The sequence below is a fragment of the Oryza glaberrima genome, chromosome 9 (genome assembly GCF_000147395.1).
Source record: "Oryza glaberrima chromosome 9, OglaRS2, whole genome shotgun sequence".
Taxonomy (NCBI): Eukaryota; Viridiplantae; Streptophyta; class Magnoliopsida; order Poales; family Poaceae; genus Oryza; species Oryza glaberrima.
The window spans coordinates 20,543,863-20,564,315 of record NC_068334.1 but is presented as its reverse complement, the minus strand read 5'-3'; the positions used below and the strand labels follow the sequence as shown (position 1 = coordinate 20,564,315).

The following is a 20,453-nucleotide window of genomic DNA, read 5'->3' as shown; positions in this document are numbered from 1 at the left end:
ATACCTGAAAAATTCACAACCTGCAACTCTGGTTTGATTTCATTGTTCTGACTAGGACTGTACAGAAGAGAACACCATTGGACGGACATTCACGCGCAGTATGAACAACACGCACATGCAGGAAAAAAAACACGCTTCCACACCAAATAGTACTAGTATTTACCTACCGATCCTCTTGTTCTTGGTCGCACCATCGTGTTCACCTCCTAAGAAGAAAATCTTCAGTTGTTGTTGAAGATTGCATTGTGCGTAACAGAGGAGACTATTTCTTCCATCCATCTGTTAATCTACTTGGCACAACGTCACCATGTAGTAGTACCAACTGTCAGACTTAGACGTTGTCTGAAACTCTTGATGCTGACAAAAAAAAAAAACTCGCCCAATGAAATTTCATTCAGACTGCAAGTTTCAGAGTTTATGTATCTGATTCTGCACTTCGAAGCTGCTCCTCTGATTCTGTAATTCTGTAGAGTACAGAAGAGAATACAAATCTTGGTTGATGGATAGTACAGCTTCTACTACCATCGTCGTCTTCCTCCTACTCTTGCCGCGGTTGTGTTCGTCGGCCGGCGACAAGATAGAGCTCGGCGAGCAATTGTTGCTGGGACAAACAAGAGCTTCGGATGGCGGCGCCTTCGTGCTTGGCTTCTTCTCGCCGTCCAATTCCACACCGGAGAGGCAGTACATCGGCATATGGTACAACATCACCGACCGCACCGTGGTGTGGGTGGCCAACCGGGAAGCTCCGGCGATCGCCGCCGGCAGGTCCATCGCCCCGAGGCTTGCGCTGACCAACGACTCCAACCTCGTCTTGTCCGACGCCGACGGCCGCGTTCTTTGGTCGACCAATGTCACCGCCGGCGTCGCGGACGCAGCGGGGCGCTCGACCTCGCCGCCGGTGGCCGAGCTCCTCAACAATGGCAACCTCGTCATCCGGTCGAACGGCGCCATCCTGTGGCAGAGCTTCGACCACCCGACCGACACGGTCATACCTGAGATGAAGGTCCAGCTGGACAAACGGACGCGGCGTGGCGCGCGCCTTGTGTCCTGGAAGGACGCCGGCGGCGACCCCTCGCCGGGGAGCTTCTCGTACGGCATGGACCCGGAGACGTCGCTCCAGCTCGTCATGTGGAACGGGTCCAGGCCGTACTGGCGCACCACCGTGTGGACGGGCTACCTCACCTCCGGCCAGTACCTCGCCGCCACCGGCACGACCATCTACCTCGACGTGGTGGACAACGACGATGAGATCTACGTGAAGCTCAGGGTCTCCGACGGCGCCTCGCCGACGCGGTACGTGATGACCAGCTCCGGCGAATTCCAGCTCCTGGGCTGGGACAAGAGCTCGTCGGAGTGGATCACCTTCAGCTCGTTCCCGACGCACCACTGCACCACGTACGGCTACTGCGGGCCGAACGGCTACTGCGACATCACGACGGGCGCCGCCGCCGCGTGCAAGTGCCTCGACGGCTTCGAGCCGGCGAGCGGCGGGGAGTGGAGCGCCAGCAGGTTCTCGGAGGGATGCCGGCGGAAGGAGGCGCCGCCGTGCGGTGGCGGGGATGGTTTCTTGGCGCTGCCGCGGATGAAGGTGCCGGACAAGTTCTCGACGCTCGTCGGGAACATGACGTTCGACGAGTGCGCGGCGAGGTGCGCCACGAACTGCTCGTGCGAGGCGTACGCCCACGCCGACCTGAGCAGCAGCAGCGCCCGAGGGGACATCGGCCGGTGCTTGGTGTGGGCCGGGGAGCTCATCGACATGGTGATGATCGGCCAGACGACATGGGGCCGCGCCGGCGAGACGCTCTACCTCCGTGTTCCTGCAGGTTCAACAAGTAAGCTAGTAAAATATTTGGATTTGCACTACCACTGCATATCAAATTGATAGATTTAGAAACCAGATTTCACAAGCATATGCAGGTTGTATCATTTGCTGTTGGTTAAAAATGACCTGGAAACTGTCAAAGAGACAAAAAAGATTCAAACCAGTTTCGTATTGCATTTGTTCATAGTACATTGCCCTGTTTTGGTGCAGGTAGCAGGGGAAGGGGAAATGTTGTGAAAATTGCTGTGCCAATACTGGCCAGCGCTTTAGTGCTCACCTGCATTTTCTTTGTATATTTCTGCAAGTCCAGAGGTACAGTAGTACTTCTATCCTTGTTTTTATGTTTAGATTATATGCTCTGATCAGTCATGAGAGAAGACAAGACCTTAACTTAAACTTTACAGAGAATAGAAGAAAAAGAGAAAGCCAGAAGACGTTGGTTCCTGGAAGTAGGAATACTTCAAGTGAACTTCTTGAGGAAAATCCTACTCAGGATCTTGAATTTCCATCCATACGATTCAGTGATATTGTTGCTGCAACAGACAACTTCTCCAAATCATGTTTGATCGGACGTGGAGGATTTGGCAAGGTTTACAAGGTAATTTATTCTGAATTAACCTTTTGCAGTTTTTTTTCTGAATTGAATTATACTCAATTCTTACTTACTCTTTTATAATTTGGAAGGTAACATTAGAAAATGGTCAAGAAGTTGCAATCAAAAGGCTCAGCAAGGATTCTGACCAAGGAATAGAGGAGTTCAAAAACGAGGCTATTTTGATTGCCAAATTACAGCATAGGAACTTGGTTCGACTTCTTGGCTGTTGCACTGAGGGATCTGAAAAGTTGTTGATATATGAATACTTAGCTAACAAAGGCCTAGATGCTATTCTTTTTGGTAAGTTCAGGTGATCACAAGTTCACAACTAACCTTACTGAAAAGAAAAGGAAAACAGGGTAGACATGATTTTTATGATGATGTTGATGTTATTTGCAGATGGTGCGAGAAAATCACTGCTAGACTGGCCAACACGATTCGGGATAATCAAAGGTGTCGCTAGAGGACTTCTTTATCTCCACCAAGATTCAAGATTAACTGTAATACATAGAGATCTCAAGGCAAGCAATATTTTGCTGGATGCTGAAATGAGACCCAAAATAGCGGATTTTGGTATGGCCAAAATTTTTGGTGAAAACCAGCAAAAGGCGAATACCAAAAGAGTTGTGGGAACATAGTGAGTATTCCTTTGAAAACCTGACCATAATTTTCATATGAATGGATTTGGTTAGCATTTAACAATTTTCCCATCATAACAGTGGCTACATTGCTCCTGAATATTCTACCGAGGGAAGCTTTTCTGTCAAGTCTGACGTCTATAGTTTTGGAGTACTGCTCTTGGAGATTGTAAGTGGTATCCGGATAAGCTCTACCGATATCATGGAATTCCCAAGCCTTATAGTCTATGTAAGTAACTGAAACTGCCAAAGGCCAAAGCTATGCAGTTCTGACATTACAATTCAGATAGCAATTTGATTTTATAGCCATGTTAAAATGAAAAATATTGAATTGACTGTTTAATTCAGGCATGGAGCCTATGGAAGGAAGGCAAGGCGAAAAACCTGATAGATTCATCCATTGCGGAGAGCAGTTCATTGGATGAAGTCCAGCTTTGCATCCACGTCGGGCTCTTGTGTGTAGAAGACAACCCGAACAGCAGGCCGCTCATGTCATCTGTTGTGTCCATCTTGGAGAATGGAAGCACAACATTTCTGGCAATGCCAAATCAGCCTGCATATTTTGCACAAACAACAAGTGAAATGGACAAAATGACAGACGGTAGCTCTAGAAACACCATGACTATGACAGTTCTTCAGGGACGGTAGAGCAACTCAAACTTAATGTAGATGTGTCAGGACGGTAGAGCAACTCAAACCTAATGTAGATGGCTCTTGTTTTACCAGAATAATGCTTGGGAGGTTGGAGTGCTTATATTAAGAAATTCTGAAAGGAAAGTGCTTATGACTGTATCTGACATCTTCTACATTTTCAGGATGACTTACAATCAAAGACATATTTTAAGATATTCCAATCAGTGACTATGGGCAGCAGTTAATACCCTAGAGGGATTATGTTGAGTATTAGATGCAGATAAAGTTAGTATTGTTGCTATGGACTGAGTGTTATTTGACTTGCTAAAGTCTGCAAAGAATCTGACCAGTTGAAGTATCAGGTTTTCTTGTTTAAAATTTGTGAGTATAAGTCAAACTGAAAAAAAAACATATTTTCTCAAGTATTTATATTAGTACCACATATTTTTATTACTTCTGATGGTCCTGGAACGTTTCATATATCAAGTGCACTTGCAAACTCGGTAATTTTCTGTTGAAGTCCTTACAATAGTTGAATGCAGCGAATTTATCACTTAATCACCAGAAAGTAACTGCAACAATCAAATAAATCAAAAGCACTGAATATCAGTATATTTCTATCCTTTTTTTTTTACTAATGTATATTTCTAACCTTACCCAGATAGCTTAACTTGTTGGGTATATTCATGTGCAATCCTTCCTCTTAGGTTTTTTGCAGTCTGGCCTTTGATTGTGGTAATTAAATTATGTAAAACCTGAATTGTTCCTGCTGAAAGAAATGATATTAAGCATCTGGCAGGAGGAGAACTGAACAGCAGCAAGAAATATCCAATCTTACAAGGACAGTGCAGAAGCAGTCTGTGGGAGGTACTTATAATAAGCAATTCCTTGCAGCTATTCTCCACAAGAGAAGGAAGAAAAATAGACAGCACATATCTCTCTCGTCCCCATCCACTCTCTGCACTTCCTCTCGAAATGCAGATTCCTTCAGAGATCGAAAGCTAGCAGTACTGGAACTGCTCAGTGCTCATCACCACATAACAATTTCACCGCAATGCAGTTCATGGAGGCATTCATCCCAGCCTTTGTGATGACTCGAAAAAGGAAGAGTAATTGGACGGAGAAATGGAAATCCATCCCCTTTAATGCGCGGTGCTAGCCGGCGACTTCACCTCCCTCTCCCGCTCCGGTAACCGGTACGACGGCGGCGGGGGGCGGAAGTCGTAGCCGTATGGATGAAAGAAAACGAATCTCCGAACATGGTTTTCCAGTGAGGGACAGAGGTGGCGGCTTTTCCGCCTGTAGGACGACCATGGCGTCCGGCAAGGCTGACGTCGGCGTTGGCGGAGGAGAAGCGATGAGGAGGTGCTGGCAGTCTGGCTGGGCTGGCAGAGGCTCCAGTGGAGCATCACATATGGCGTAGGGGGTGCCTTCAGGCTTCAGCGACGGCGAGGCGCCGAGGCGGCCGCCGGCGTCAGCGGACGAGCGCGGCGGCGGCGGCGGCGGCGGCAGGGGGAGGGGCGACCAAAAGTCTCGGACCGAATTGGGCCAGAGCAAAGGTGCGGGCCGTGCAGCATAGCCCAACGCAAAGCACATACTAGAATCCGGTATTGGGCCCTATATGTACCGGTCCATGTAATGGGCTAATGGCACGTACATGCGAATCCCGTTTCGGCCCATATTGTTGGCAGCACGCTCGTCGGAATCGGGTCCAGCCCACAGGTTCAACAATTCTGGACGCCGCCTACCCGTCTTCTTCCTCGGGTTCAACCCCACCGAGCTGCCCGTGCCCGGTACAATGAGCGGCGGAAGCTGGCGAGCACCGAGCTCCGGCGAGCGGTATGAGAGGGCCACTGTCCTGGATGCTTGCCTTCAGCTTCCCCGCGTTCTCCTTGAGACCAGGGATCCCGCTGTCCAAGTGTCCATCCCTCCGCAGCTCATGCTCCGCAACATCTTTCCGTGATTCTTTCGCTTGGTGTCCTGCTCCTCTTCACCAGGAGGCATGGTCGCATCTCGCATGGGCCGATGGGCATGTCTATTGTCAAAGCTAGTAGTCGTGGATTTCATGGGCGTGGATATGGATGCGAGCGCTGCCATCTCGTCGCAGCTCGCAACGCCGCTGTGCACGCAGCACGCTCATGTCCAAACCGTTGGGTTAATTCAAACGTCTGCTCCTCCGTGTCACCGCCCCTGATGGCCTGATCGGCTGATGAACTTGCTCTTGTCGCTTTCAATTGGGTCTGCATCGGATACGAAGTCGAAGGATGCAAGCCCGGTTGCTCCGTCGCTGGCGCCCATGCCTTCCATCTGTTCGATGAAATGCCTCCGTTCTTCAATTGTTTTGTTCTGTTCTGTTTACAGCTCTGTCCCTGATTTATTTTGATAGGATATCATGAGTTTTGGTTTTCCATAGAACGCATCCAGAAAATTAGTACAATGAACATATCATGTTCCAACTTCCAGGAAAATAATCATGCAATTAGCTTCTTTTACAGCAATCACTTGAATGAGTGTTATACTGATAGTACAGGAAAAAGAGGAGTTCTTACTGATAGCACAGGAAAAAGAGGAGTTCTTACTACCGTCCCTCTATAATGGTAAGAGTCATTGTATTCGTAGAGTTCATAAGTTCATCTCTTTTTTCTGCGAAATATGCAGGATGATTTGGCGTCGGCAGTGCCGTGCATCCATTCTCCAAGTTGAACACAACAGAAGACATGGATGGCCTATCATCAGGGTTTTCTTGAACGCACAATAGCCCCATTTGAATGCAAAGTAAAGCTTCATCAAGTAAGCAGCTCTCCACAATAGATGAGTCTACCAAATCTTCTGCTTTACCTTCTTTCCAGAGGTTCCACGCCTAAATAAAAGAAAATATAGTTCATTTAGTTTCCATGCCTGGAACTCATAGGCTTATGCACTTAAAGGAGACAAGGTATGTTCTTACATAGACAATTAGGTTTGGACAATCCACAATGCGATCGACGGATCTCATCTTCTCGCCACTTACAACTTCCAAGAGTAAAACTCCAAAGCTGTAGACGTCAGACTTGACAGAAAAAATTCCCTCCATTGCATACTCAGGAACCATGTAGCCACTAGTGAGATCATTATATATTGAAAAGTTATGAAGTTGAATATCAATTGAGCTGTCATTTGTCAGTTTTAGTAATGGGTTCAAAAAACAACTCACTATGTGCCTACAACTCGTCTGGTGTTTGCATTTTTCTGCTTGTCGTCAAATATTCTTGCCATTCCAAAATCTGATATTTTGGGTCTCATCTCTGCATCGAGCAAGACATTACTAGCTTTGAGATCCCTATGTATTATCGTCAGTCTTGAATCATGATGGAGGTAGCGAAGGCCCCTCGCGACCCCTTTGATTATGTTGAACCTTTCTGGCCAGTGTAGCGTTGCATTTCTTGCACTCTCTGCAAAGATCATCCATGTCATGCATATGTAGCCAAATAGTTTAGCATTGTTGAATTGTTTCTTAGACTACAAGTACATGTCACTATAACGTACTGTACATGACAACATCTAAGCTTTTGTTAGGCAAGTATTCATAAATCAACAGTTTTTCATCTCCTTCAACACAGCAACCAAGAAGCCGAACTAAATTTCTGTGCTGTAGTTTGGCAATTAGAACCACTTCATTTCTGAACTGATCTATCCCCTGCTGCGAGTCGCTGCTGAGTCTTTTGATAGCAACTTCGTGACTGCCTTGTACTTGTAGTACCGCCTTTGTGATTGTCAAATTCAGAAAAGGAAAGTTTGTCACATATTGTTCATATTAACGGTTTGGAATAGAACTGAGATTGGTAAAATAAAAGGAAACCAACCTTGTAAACTTTGCCAAAACCTCCTTGCCCAATCATAGATGTTTTGGCAAAATTGTTTGTTGCAGCAACAATATCTTCGAATTTCACAAATGGGAATACAAGATCATGAGTAGTGTTTTCTCCAAGGCCGTTGATTGTATTCAAGCCATCAAAAGCTCTTTTCCTCTGCCTTTTCTCGTCTCTATTCTTGCCTGTTGATCAAGAGTTCATGAGCCTATGTCCTTGGATAAATACAGTCTTTCAGGGCATAGAAAAGGTCAGTGGTACCTTTGAACTTGCAGACCCATACAAGTAATATACATGCGAGAATCATACTACTTGCTACAATCGGAACTACAGTTTTGACTGGATTGGCCTTTGCCCTTTGACCTGCACAAACACAGTGCAAAATTTTGGTCAAGTAGCGGTAGCCCCCGACTGTCTCTGAACATCCATTCTGTCATACTCATGCATCTCTGCTTGGTGAACACAAGAATATCGAAATGGTAACTGATGACGGGCCTGAAGTACGGAGATACAACGTTTCACGGCTACTAGCACCAGCCGTATCCAAGGAGGGGCCTATCTTGCGCGCGTCGATCAGCTGGTCGCCGAACCACAGCAAGCACCTCGTCGTGTCGCCCGTCGACATGCTGCTGTTCAAGGTGGCGTAAGCGTACGCCGAGCAGGAGCAGTCGCCGCGGCACGCCGCCGCGCACTGCTCCAGGGACTTGTTCCTGGCGCGCACGAACTTGTCGGGCGCCTGCATGTCCGGCAGGGCCACGAAACCGTCGGCGCCGCAGCGCGGCGCCTCCCTTCGCCTTCATCCCTGCGAGAACCGGCCGCCGCTCCACTCCTCCGCGCTCGCCGGCTCGAAGCCGTCGAGGCACTTGCACGCCGGGGAATCCTCCGTGTAGTCGCAGTAACCCGACGGGCCGCAGTAGCCGTACCGGCTGCACTCGCATGCCGGCGACGCTCCGAGCAACACCCACTCCGACGAGCCGGTGTTCCAGGTGAGGAGTTCCAGCCTTCCGGAGTGGCTCAACACCTTACGCGTCGGCCCGGCGCCGACGCCATCGGCGACGGTGAAGACGATGGAGATCTCGTCGTCCGTGTCGAGATATGCTACGTACACCGTCGCGCTGGTGTTCCCTTCTCCATGAAAATACTGGCTTGAGATCGAGTAACCCGTCCACACAGTGCTGCGCCATTCTGGACGCGACCCGTTCCAGATGAAGTACTGCAGGAAATTGTCACGGTCGATGGCGGTGTAGAAGCTGCCCGGCGACGGATCCTCCGGGCTGCTCCAAGAAACGAGGCTCTGGCCGGAGTTCGTCTTGTAGTTGCTCCGCAGCTTCATGCCGGGAAGGTACGTGTCCGTCGGGTTGTCGAAGCTCTGCCACAGCATTGTTCCGTTCGGCGAGCGAACGATGAGGTTGCCGGTGTTCGTGAGCACCGCCGTCGAGTTGGACGACGAGCCTGCGGCGGTGGAGACGAAGCCCGTGGTCCAGACGACGCGGCCGTCGGCATGGGACAGGATCAGATTGCTGTCGTTGGCCACGGCGAGCGACGGCGACGAGGAGTGGGTGGCCGGCGCCGCGCGGTTGGCCACCCAGACCACGGTGCGCACAGGGATGTCGTTGTACCATATGCCGAGGTAGAGCTTGTCCGTGGTGGAGTTGGAGGGGGAGAAGAAGCCCATGGCGAAGGCGCCGCCGTCGGAGACGAGCGTGGCGCCCGCCGGCGACAGGGATTTGCCCGGGACAAGCCGGTCGTCACATGCGCACAGAGCCGGCAAGAGGAGGAAGATAGTTGCGACGGAGATGCAACTCATTGAAGCAATCTTCGTCTTCGTGATGAGTAACTAATTCTCCCGTGAATGGTAGCCTCGATACGGCTGGGTAGATAAGCCCAAGGTGCCTGCTTTTTTTTTTTAACGAATCGGCGAGCCGCCAATTTCATTGAGTATAGAAGGAGAAAACTGTATAATGTAAAGGGAAAGAAAAAAACTCAGAAACTTTGGCCCTAGTCAACTAAGGAACAAGCCAATTTCTCAGATGATGCGCGCCTGCTAAGGCCCATATCTTGGCCTCGTCCTTGATTTTTATCAGAAGACCACTCGGTGGGAGCTCCTTATGCTGGAATGTTCTACGATTTCTTTCATTCCAGATCTCCAGGCGACTAGGAGCGTCAGGGATCGTAAAGCCTTTTTGGGTGCCTCTTTTACACTTGTGGTTTGATCCCACCATTCTAACACCGACGAAAACCTGCCGCCAATGGTTGGGGTGAATATTGTTGCACGCCGTCCATTCCGCTAGGGTCACCCATATTCTCTTTGTTTAAGGTGCCTGCTTGCATTTCATTAGGAATTACCGGGGGAGCACAATGGTTTAAAAATTCAGAACACGTTATTTTTTTCTCGAACGCGAATTCAGAACACGTTACGGATAAGCAAAGCCTTTTTTGTATTCACGAAAATATATATATGCCAAGACACGTTATTAGTACTAGATGAATACCCTGCCACATTGCTGCGGGAAATTAAGTTGCATAATATGTACAAATAAAATGCAACATGATTATTAAAACTAAAATAAATTGATACATATGAATTTTGAGCCTAAAAACAATTGAGATTGCATGGTGTTATAAGAGAAGAAAGAAGAGACAATTTGAACCATAGATCTATCATTCAAAGGCTAAAAATAATTAGGTTGATGCGGCTTAATGAGAGAAGAGAGAAATAGCATTAAGAGCAGCATTAGCAGTGTTGCACTTAGAGGAGGCACTAAAAGAGAGAGAAAAGGATAGAGCCGCATCTACACACTGTGATATGTTTTTAGCCGGTCTCAAGCAAGAGCTGGGTACTAGTCATAGGACCCGATTCTACTAGAAAGAGTATATGACAGGGCCCACGTGTCAGATAAATTGTGTCTTTGGCCTGTATGCTGGAGAGAGATGATGGGTTTCTTTATCTTATTTTAATCTATGTGGGGCCCACAATAAGTACCTTTTGCCAACTTTATACACTGCATCAGTTCTCACGAGGTGCTATATCTGACATGGGTCCCACCTTTAGTATCGATGTATGCATGATACACTACAGATGCTCTAACTACACTTAATGGGGATGAACTATATAAGTATTTAGGATTTCAGCAGTAAATGTAGGAACAGTGTATGCGGAGTAATTTAAATCCATCACCCGAGTATACCAGATGATCAAACTAGAACCACTTTGTCAACTAATTATTAAATAGGATAATAATTTATGGAAGCTGACAGGTGTTACCGGATCAAGTTATATATTCTGAGACGTAGCAAGCTTTTTACAACATGGTCATAGATGCATGGATTCACACATACAGTGCGTGAAATTTCAAATTACATCAATCATATAACCACAAACAAGTCGATCATAAAATCATAAACAATGAGCTAACGGCCACTAGTTTTCTTGTCCTGTAAACCTGCTGATATCGAAAGCAGCAACCGTACTTGAAAAAATCCTGCCAATACCCAAGAAAAAATCCTGCACGTACTTGAAATGCTTAGCTCATAATAAACTAGCTTACAAAGATTCACTGCAAATGATCTGGATAAATTTCCACCAGTGTAGTTCTTGAATGTGGTGCTCTGTAATGATGTCAATTTGTCAAAGAAGGAATAAGTCTAGTTATTTGCCTCCCTCATCTCTTGCCTTTTGTCGAATCACACCTTTCAACCGTAAAATCGGCTATAACACCTCCCCCATCTCCAAAAACCGGTGCAAATAGATTCTTTGGATGATTTTGTAAGCGGTTTATGCTGACGTGGCAGGTTGACTTGGTCTAAATGTGCTGATGTGGCAGCCCAATCATCCGTGATTAAAAAAAGTGCCCCACACGTAAGTGATAAATGATAAAATAAAAAAAGGGTTAGGGCCCACTTGTCAGCCCTATTTTTCCTTATCTTCTTCCTCCGGCCCTTCTCTGTCGCAGCCACCGCCGTGCAGGCGTGCACACGTGTGGAGGCCGATTCGGCCGTGCGGCGACGGCAACCGACCGACCGTCGGTGGATGGGCGGCAGTGCGCGAGGCGGCCTCAGAGGGCATGAAGATCCGTGACATCCAGTGCTGGTTTGGCGAAGAAGTTTGCGAGCGTGTCGAACCCCGCGGGAGAGAACGCGGACTCGGCGGAGCGAGAGTGCGTCCAGAATGTGTACAAGACCGTGTCGAGCTGGCACGCGTCGCTGTTGGTGTCCGTGTGCGACACGGCCAAGGAGGAGCTCGCCGCCGCCCCTAGCACCGAGACGCGGCTCATCTACTCCTACTGCAACATCGTCAATGGCTTCTGCGCCCGCGTCGCCAGGGAGGAGGTGTATGAGATGGCCAAGAAGGACTGGTTCGTGAAGGCCACGCATGGTCGGGCTCAACGCCGCCCCGGCGGCCTTCCACGACGGCTTGTGTCTTGGGCTTGACGACGGCATCGCTGCCGAACACCCGTCGTTCGACGCGGCCGCCGACGGCCACGTGGAAGGGCCGGTGCGACTTCAACAGCTCAGTGTGCAATAACAAACTCATCGGCGCGCGGGTCCTTCTACGAGTCAGCGAGATGGAAGTGGAGAGGTCAACGAGACGACGCACGGCACACACACTTCGAGCATGCGCGGGCGGCGACTTCGTGCCCGGGGCGAACGTGATGGGAAACGGGGCTAATAATACAGCCTATCTGGCTATAAAGTTTTGTATAGCCTTCTCTCAGTCTACTTATATAGGAGTAATAGTTAGCTCTTTATAATTAATATAGGGTCCACTTTGTAAAGAATAGAAGGAAGCGATACCCTTTGGCTCGGGTCCGCCTACGTGTTAAATAGAGTAGGAAAAGCCTCTACTGTGGCTGTTACAACAGAATGCGAAATACATGTGATAAGAACAAAAAGAACTCTATCCTATCCTATCTCATAGGATAACAACAATATCTTTAACACCCCTCCTCAATCACAACTTACCCAAGTTGAGATTGTTTCTAAACATTTCAAGCTGTCTAACAGGAAGTGACTTTGTGAATCCATCTGCCACTTGATCATCTGTCGACACAAACTTGATCTCCAGCAGCTTCTGTGCTACTTGCTCACGCACAAAATGAAAATCAATTTCTATATGCTTTGTCCTTGCATGAAAAACTGGATTTGCCGATAAATAGGTTGCACCTAAATTATCACACCACAATCTTGCAGGACCTGACTGAAATATACCGATTTCATCAAGTAATTTTCTTACCCACATTAGCTCTGCTGCTGCATTTGCCAGAGCTTTGTACTCAGCCTCAGTACTGGACCTAGAGACTGTTGCTTGTTTTCTTGCACTCCATGAAACAAGATTTGAGCCTAAAAATACTGCAAAACCTCCTGTAGATCTTCGATCATCCACACATCCTGCCCAGTCAGCATCAGAAAATGCACTAATTATTGTAGAGGATGACTTACTAATTTTTAGGCCTACATCTTGTGTTCCCTTGAGATACCTAAGTATCCGTTTTACTGCACTCCAGTGTGCCGTCGTTGGTTGCTGCAGAAATTGGCAAACCTTGTTTACAGAGAAGGAAATGTCAGGCCGGGTTAGTGTCAAATACTGCAATGCACCCACCAGGCTTCTGTATTGTGTGGAATCGCTAGGACCCAATGCTGTTCCTTCTGTTTGCGACAGCTTTTCTGAAGTGGACAGAGGAGTATTTACAGGCTTACATGTGCTCATATTTGCTCTTTGTAAAATTTCAGAAGTATACCTCCCTTGAGTTAACAGCAAGCCATCTCTAGTCTTCTTCACCTCAATGCCCAAGAAGTAATGTAGATCTCCCAAATCTTTTAGTGCAAACTCCTTCTCAAGATCTTTCAGCAAACATTCAGTTGCCTGTGTAGAAGAGCTTGCAACAATAATATCATCAACATACACGAGCACAAATATTGTATGTTTACCTTTGTTATAGAAAAACAAAGATGTGTCAGCCTTTGATGGAGTAAAACCAAGTTCCTGCAATTTCTTGCTTAATCGAGAATACCAAGCTCGCGGCGCTTGTTTTAACCCATATAACGCTTTGTCTAACTTGCAAAGCGAATGTGGGTGTTCCTTATCCTCATACCCAGGTGGCTGTCTCATATATACCTCTTCTTCTAAATATCCATGTAAGAAGGCATTCTGAACATCTAGTTGCCTTAGAGTCCATCCTCTAGAGACTGCAACTGACAAGATTAGACGAATAGTTGCCGCTTTAACAACGGGACTAAAGGTATCCTCATAATCAATGCCATACCTCTGCTTAAAACCCTTTGCAACTAGTCGTGCCTTATATCTATCAATAGAACCATCCGCCTTTCTTTTAATCTTATAGACCCATTTGCAATCTATTATATTTTTTCCTTGTGTCTGTGGAACTAAGTGCCAGGTTTTATTATGCATAAGAGCAGAAAATTCCTTATCCATGGCATTTTTCCAATTCTTGTTACTAAGAGCTTCTTGCAGAGTAGATGGTTCTCCTACTTCTGTTAATAAGCCATACCTGGGATTATACTTCACTGTGCCGTCAGTGTACTCCTTTGGTTTGCTGATGCCGTGCTGTGATCGTGTCACACGTCTTGGAGGAGATTCAACCTGAACTGTTGTTGTAGACCTTATCTGCTCATCGCCAGACTCAGAGGAACTCGACCCTGACGATTCGGCCACAGGGACAGAGGACGCAGACGATCCCGAACCATGCAGTAATGCTTGTGAAGGAGACCTGCCTCGGGGTTGGCTGTGTCTGCTGGAACCAGGATCAGCAGCAACTGGTTCAGGACTGCTCTGACGCATGGAGTTGATTGACGTGGGTGAGTCTGCATGGGAGTCTGCATGGGGTTCCACGCCGCCATGCTGCATAAAATGACGATCATTTTCACTGGTTTGTGCACTACTGTCTGCCGCATTTTCGCCGGAATTTTGCGCCGTCTGTTCAGCTGCTCCGTTCCCACCTGTTCCTGTACCAGTGCTTATATGAACTGCATCATTCACAGCATTTTGATTAGTGGCATTAGAACGATTAACTAGAGGTTGATCAGCTTGACATTCACCCCCGGAATCAAATAATGGGAATTGATGCAGATTAGCAGGAAGAAGCAAGAGCTCAGCGCGAAGTTTAGCACCAGCGTTTGGATGCAGAGTGGTGAAGGGATACACACCTTCATCAAACACTACGTCTCGGGAGATGTATACTCGGCCGGTGGAGGGTTCCAGGCATTTGAACCCTTTGTGTAAGGAGCTATAGCCTAAGAAGACACATTGTTTGGAACGGAAGGATAGTTTGTGGGCATTGTAGGGTCTGAGATTCGGCCAGCATGCACACCCAAAGGTGCGAAGTGCCTCATAGTTTGGTTTAATATGTAGAAGTCTCTCTATAGGTGTGTCAAAGTTAATAACTTTGCTGGGAGTTCTATTTATCAAATATGTGGCTGTAGTGAATGCTTCATCCCAGAACTTAAGCGGCATGGAGGCATGGGCTAAAAGAGACAGCCCTGCTTCAACAATATGGCGATGTTTCCTTTCTGCGGCTCCGTTCTGTTGATGTGTATGTGGGCAGGAAACATGGTGATCAATACCTATTCGCTGAAAGAAAGAGTTGAGGCGCTGGTATTCACCACCCCAATCAGTCTGAACAGCCTTAATCTTCTTCTCAAGGAATCGTTCAACAAGGTTTTGGAAATCATGGAATTTTGCAAAGACTTCAGATTTGTGTTTTAGCAAATAAATCCAAGTGTATTTGCTATAGTCATCAACAAAGCTCACATAATAAGTTTTATTACCAACAGAACTGGGTGCTGGACCCCAAACATCTGAATAAATAAGCTCCAAGGGAGCTGTAGACTGACTAACAGACTTTTGATAGGGTAATTGATGACTCTTTCCCTGTTGGCATGCATCACAAACCGATACTTGCCTAGACTCTAAGGATACAGGGAGATTATTATGACTAATGACCTTGTTGACAATAGAAAAAGAAGGATGACCGAGGCGGTGATGCCACCTCGTCGCCGACGGCCTAACAACACCATATGCTTGTTTATTCGACTCTGTGGTTTGGCTGGACGGAAGAGGGTAGAGACCACGTCTACACCTGCCGCTGAGAAGGAGTTTCTTCGTTACCAGATCCTTGAGAAAAAAGAAGAATGGATAAATTTCCATGAAAGCATGATTATCTCTAATGAGACGGTGAACAGAAACTAGGTTCTTTTGTGCTTTGGGAACATGAAGAATGTTTTTAAGATATAGATCACGAATGGGTGAATGAACAATAGCTTGACCAACATAGTTAATGTTCATACCTGAGCCACTGGCAGTGTGCACCTGATCGTTTCCACTGTACTTGTCCTTCACCGACAGTTTTTCCAGCTCGCCGGTGATGTGGTCGGTGGCTCCAGTATCTAGATACCAGTTGGTATCAACGCCATAGGTGGACATAGCAGCTCCAGCCACCTTTTCTTCTCCGGTGAAAGAGGTGTCGAACCTCTTCCAACACTTGATGACAGTGTGGCCAATCTTGCCGCACAGCTGACAGGTTGGCTTGGTGGTGTTGTTCTTCCCGTCGTTGCCGCGACCGGAGCCGCCGCGGCCGCGGCCGCCGCCGCCGTTTCCGCGCCCGCGTCCATCACGTCCGCCGCCGCGCCCTCCACGCGACATGGAGTTTGCAGAGGATTGCGAGGCGCCTTGAAGCAGTTCCATGCGCTGTTCAAAACTCAACAGTTGCGCATACAGATTGCTTACCGTCATGGGTTCCACACGAGCAGCGACCGAGGACACCACCGAGTTGTAGTCGAAGTCGAGGCCGGCCAGAATGTACGAGATCAGATCATCATCATCGAGATGCTTTCCTGCAGATGCCATCTCATCAGCCAAAGCTTTCATCTTACCAACATATTCGGCAACACTCAGATTGCCTTTCTTGGTGGTGGATAACGCCATGCGCGTGTTGATCACGTGCGCCCTTGATTGAGATGCGAAGATCCCTTCAATGGCCTCCCACACATCGGAGGCTCTTGTCAGAGTGGCGACTTGGGTCAGCACGTCGCGCGAGAGAGAGGACAGCAGGTAGCTGAGAACCTGCTGCTCCTGCGCCATCTAGATCGCATGCGCAGGATTTGGCACCTTCTCGGTGACCTCCTTCCCGTCCTTGTCCTTGGTGGTGACCACCACCATGGTCGGTGGCGCCTGGACTGCACCATCGAGAAATCCTGCCATCTGAGCTCCTCTCAGGGTGGCAAGAACTTGTGCTTTCCACAGCACATGATTGGACTTGGTTAGCTTCTCCGAAACTGTCTGCCCGTGCAGAGATGAGGGAGCAGCGGAGGAGGAAGACGCCATGGTTGCGAAGATTAGATCGAGATTGGAGGGAATGGCTCTGATACCATGTAAAGAATAGAAGGAAGCGATACCCTTTGGCTCGGGTCCGCCTACGTGTTAAATAGAGTAGGAAAAGCCCCTACTGTGGCTGTTACAACAGAATGCGAAATACATGTGATAAGAACAAAAAGAACTCTATCCTATCCTATCTCATAGGATAACAACAATATCTTTAACACACTTGTCTCTCTCATAAAGTTTATTGGTTCTTGTGTTTAAAACGGCTGTAAGTTTACAGCCCGCTTCTCCTCTCTTTCCTCTCTTCTCTCCTCCACGTCAGTATTTAGCCAGCTTATAGCCTACTATTATACTTGCTCTTAACAAAGGACACCTGAAGTGGTCACTGACGGCAATCAAGTCGGCCATGATGACAATGGCCGACACATTGGACCACCACCGGAAGTCGATAACCGACTAGAATGGCCATGAGGTCTTGATGGCTCGGGAACTGTCAGGGGTCAGGATGAATTCTTTAAGCATGAAATTCTTCTACATATGTGTAGGATGAATGATGATCTTAGACAATTAGTTTCTGATTGGTTACAAACTTTATAGCTTCTATAGGGGTTGTAGCCTTTTGTAATTTTTCTTTTATCCCTGTAAATACTTTGTTGGCTTTTATAAAATACACTACTAGGCCATTGCCTGGTAGTATTCCTTTCAACAAAAAAAAAAACTGTCGGGGGTCAGGGGGTGTGGATGAAAGGGAGGAAGGAGGATATGCTACATATGGGATCCACTGTTATTTTTATTTTTCTTTTTCTATCTAGAATGCCACCTAAGCACCACGTAGGACAAAACCATCTACAAAACCACCCGAGGAGTCGATTTGTACCAGGTTTTGGAGATGAGGGAGGCGTTATACACGGTTTTGCGGTTGAGGGATGCGATTTGACCAAGGGAAAGAGATTAGGGAGGCGTAATAGACTTATTCCTTTTCGGGCTGATGGGTCGCGTACGTAGAGAGAGAGGGTGGTGGCCTGGTGGGTCCCGTATGGGCCTAGAAGATACAGAAGAAGACGAAAGCCCATGTGCATCCTCCAACCCTATACCCCTTCATCCGTTCTCCCCCAATTTCACCGCCTTTCTCCCTCTCCTCACACCGTACTACTCGCCGCCCGCCGCCGCCGCCGCCGCCGCCGCCGCTTCCCCTCCCAATCGCGGCGGTGGTGTGTGTGTGGGGGTTGGAGAGGGGAGCAGATGAATCCAGAGAAGGAGGAAGCGGAGAGGATTTCGGCGATGGAGGTTTTATCAAATGAATTGAAGAGGTTGGCAGCAGCAAGAGCTAGGGTGGAGAAGGCATCCCCGTCTGGAGTTCTGGAATCGAAGAAACTGCCTGCAGAAAAGGCGACTTCCCAGATGGTGGATCCCTCAAAGGAATCAAAGAAATTGGTCATTGAGATGTATTATGCTTTCCTTTGGTGTGATGTTTATGCTCTTAAGCTTCCTCATCCCTGGCATATCCAAGCCGCAGCAGATATTACTTTGGCAGGTTGCTATTCTCTCCTTCCTCGTTGGGGCTGGGTTCATTGGGCTGTACCTAAAGTTCTTCTACTGGTCGTCGGAACGGAAGATCAAGAAAGCCTAAGTCACCGATCGTCTGTACAATCATTTTGCTCGTCACGCTCTGGAGGATTAAGACCGGCCGAAACCAGTTTAGAGAATACAGACCACCTTTTGTCTGATATGTTTTGTTGAGAATGTTGTTGGATAACTACTATGATGTAGAAATTTCTGCATTTCTAATATGAGAAACTAGAGTACTTATTACCACTTATGGATGTAAGAGGAGGTTTGCTACTCCGTATGAAATTTACTTATTACCACCTCTTTGTTGAACTTTCAATTTTAAGCTTATTTTACTCGATCTATAATTGCTTTGAATTTCTTTCCATGCTGCTGTGGATACCAAGGACCAAGCTGGATTTGCTAGACATCGTCATTTTCTTTAAGTCCTGATACTGAAAGATACTATTTTTTTGCAAAACTAATGATTTGAATTCAGGAATTCTTTGTGCACAGGGTTTGAGCTGTCTCTGTCCTAATTACAGGTTGAGCCTAACAGACATAACCGAAAAGATGTGTGACATTCTTTATGAATTGACTGTTAGAGGTAAGTGTTCTCCAGAAAATTTTGTGATGTACTATTCTTATCTTTTTGTTTCCAACAAATATCTGTTGTGAACAAACATTATTTACATAAGTGAAAGTAGCATTTATAATTATAGTAGAGGGTGATTGTGAACACACTTCAGTTTGATATGTTAGTTCCAACTCCAAACTGTTTCATGTAAGCTTTGTTGTATGAGTGCATTCTCTGACACAAGGGCTCACTTTCTACTTAAACATCTTGAGCTCCTATCTTTATTCACAATGGAGCGTCTGAACCTTGTCGAGTATGAGATGCTGAAATTCTGGCCATCAATGCTGGACTTTGTTTCCCCTGAGTATGTTGGCAGGTGTGTTTGGCTGATCAAGGAATTTAGACTACTTCCATATTTTCACAGTGTTAAAGAAGATAAAAGTAGAGGTTAGCATAATCTCAATTGTTTGCGCTTGAAATACCTGGTGTTTGATATGGTCTGCTTGAAGTTTACTTGTGTGTTTTACAGTTTAGGAAGACAGCAAGTGTGAATCTACTCTAGATCTCATTGTATTTCTACAACATTTTTGTTTCTGCAGAATGAAATATTCTGCATATTTTCTATAAGGAACAATTTCTATAATGAATACACGTGCTCAATCATTATGTTCTCATTGAATAGTTAACTAGTGAACTTTTTTAGAAAGACTTTAACTTCAGTACAATAGAGTTAGATTGACTGTACTATTGCCCTCCTGCCACGTCTATGGGATGCGGACATGAGGCGAGTGTGCACACCATGCTCTTTTTTAGTAAAGCTTCTAATTTGATCTATAGGCTAGTTTATATAAGATGTGGGTTAATGTACAGCAGTTATAAAATTTACTCCTATCTAATTAGCCCACCATTCCAAATTACCAACGCGGATTAATTTGCTTATGAGAATCTAACGGATTTTCACCTTTCTTCACTCATTTGCACTTCCATAAAAAACCTAACAAGTCTCTCATGCTCGCAGATTCACGAATGCATTGAGCATCCCGTGTCAAATGGAGTACCAGGGTGGAAGGTAATATGCAGGCTCTGAAGAGAGTTGCTCTGCCGTTTCTGACGAACTGTCAGTCATTGTGTTCCTAGAGTTCTCGACTACCATTTTGTCTGAGTAACAAGGGCCTGCGTCTAGTATTATGGGGAGTGAGAAAATAGCAATCCACTTGGAAACCTGGCGGCAAATGAGTGAACCAGTAGTCCAGTATAAATCCTAAATCTACCGTGGACCCAGAAAAGGTTAGCAATTACACGAACCGATATGTAAGGTAACATCGAGAACAGGAATGGCACTTGGCTGGAGACATCTCACTGGACTTGATGTTAGTCGCCTTGTGGCCAAATAACTTGCTACAATGGGTTGTTTGGTTGAATTTCAAACTTGCCCCGCCACAGCCCACATGTTCA

At 46.8% G+C, this 20,453-nt stretch overlaps 1 protein-coding gene, 1 non-coding gene and 1 pseudogene across 2 annotated transcripts; 1 reads left to right on the top strand and 2 right to left on the bottom strand.

Annotated features, from left to right (window-relative positions):
• The first annotated feature begins 374 nt into the window (after window positions 1-374).
• On the top strand, window positions 375-3,948 carry LOC127784602 (G-type lectin S-receptor-like serine/threonine-protein kinase RKS1). Its single transcript, XM_052311939.1, has 7 exons — window positions 375-1,832; window positions 2,033-2,134; window positions 2,227-2,420; window positions 2,507-2,717; window positions 2,817-3,054; window positions 3,137-3,284; window positions 3,404-3,948. The coding sequence occupies exons 1-7, from the start codon at window positions 500-502 to the stop codon at window positions 3,701-3,703; spliced, it is 2,526 nt and encodes an 841-aa protein (XP_052167899.1). The 5' UTR covers window positions 375-499; the 3' UTR covers window positions 3,704-3,948.
• A 2,023-nt stretch (window positions 3,949-5,971) lies between these two features.
• Window positions 5,972-9,343, bottom strand: LOC127783839 (putative G-type lectin S-receptor-like serine/threonine-protein kinase At1g61610; annotated as a pseudogene).
• A 6,899-nt stretch (window positions 9,344-16,242) lies between these two features.
• LOC127785515 (small nucleolar RNA Z247) lies at window positions 16,243-16,381 on the bottom strand. The gene has a single exon (XR_008019766.1). It is a non-coding gene; the product is annotated as a small nucleolar RNA Z247 (small nucleolar RNA).
• Between the last annotated feature and the right edge of the window lie 4,072 nt (window positions 16,382-20,453).

What these genes read in the sequence shown, in the direction of transcription:
- LOC127784602 (XM_052311939.1), top strand. Translation starts at nt 500, where the DNA reads ATGGATAGTACAGCTTCTACTACCATCGTCGTCTTCCTCCTACTCTTG. An exon ending in TGTTCCTGCAGGTTCAACAA is followed by an intron (nt 1,833 to 2,032) that starts GTAAGCTAGTAA and finishes GTTTTGGTGCAG; the next exon opens with GTAGCAGGGGAAGGGGAAAT. An exon ending in GATTTGGCAAGGTTTACAAG is followed by an intron (nt 2,421 to 2,506) that starts GTAATTTATTCT and finishes ATAATTTGGAAG; the next exon opens with GTAACATTAGAAAATGGTCA.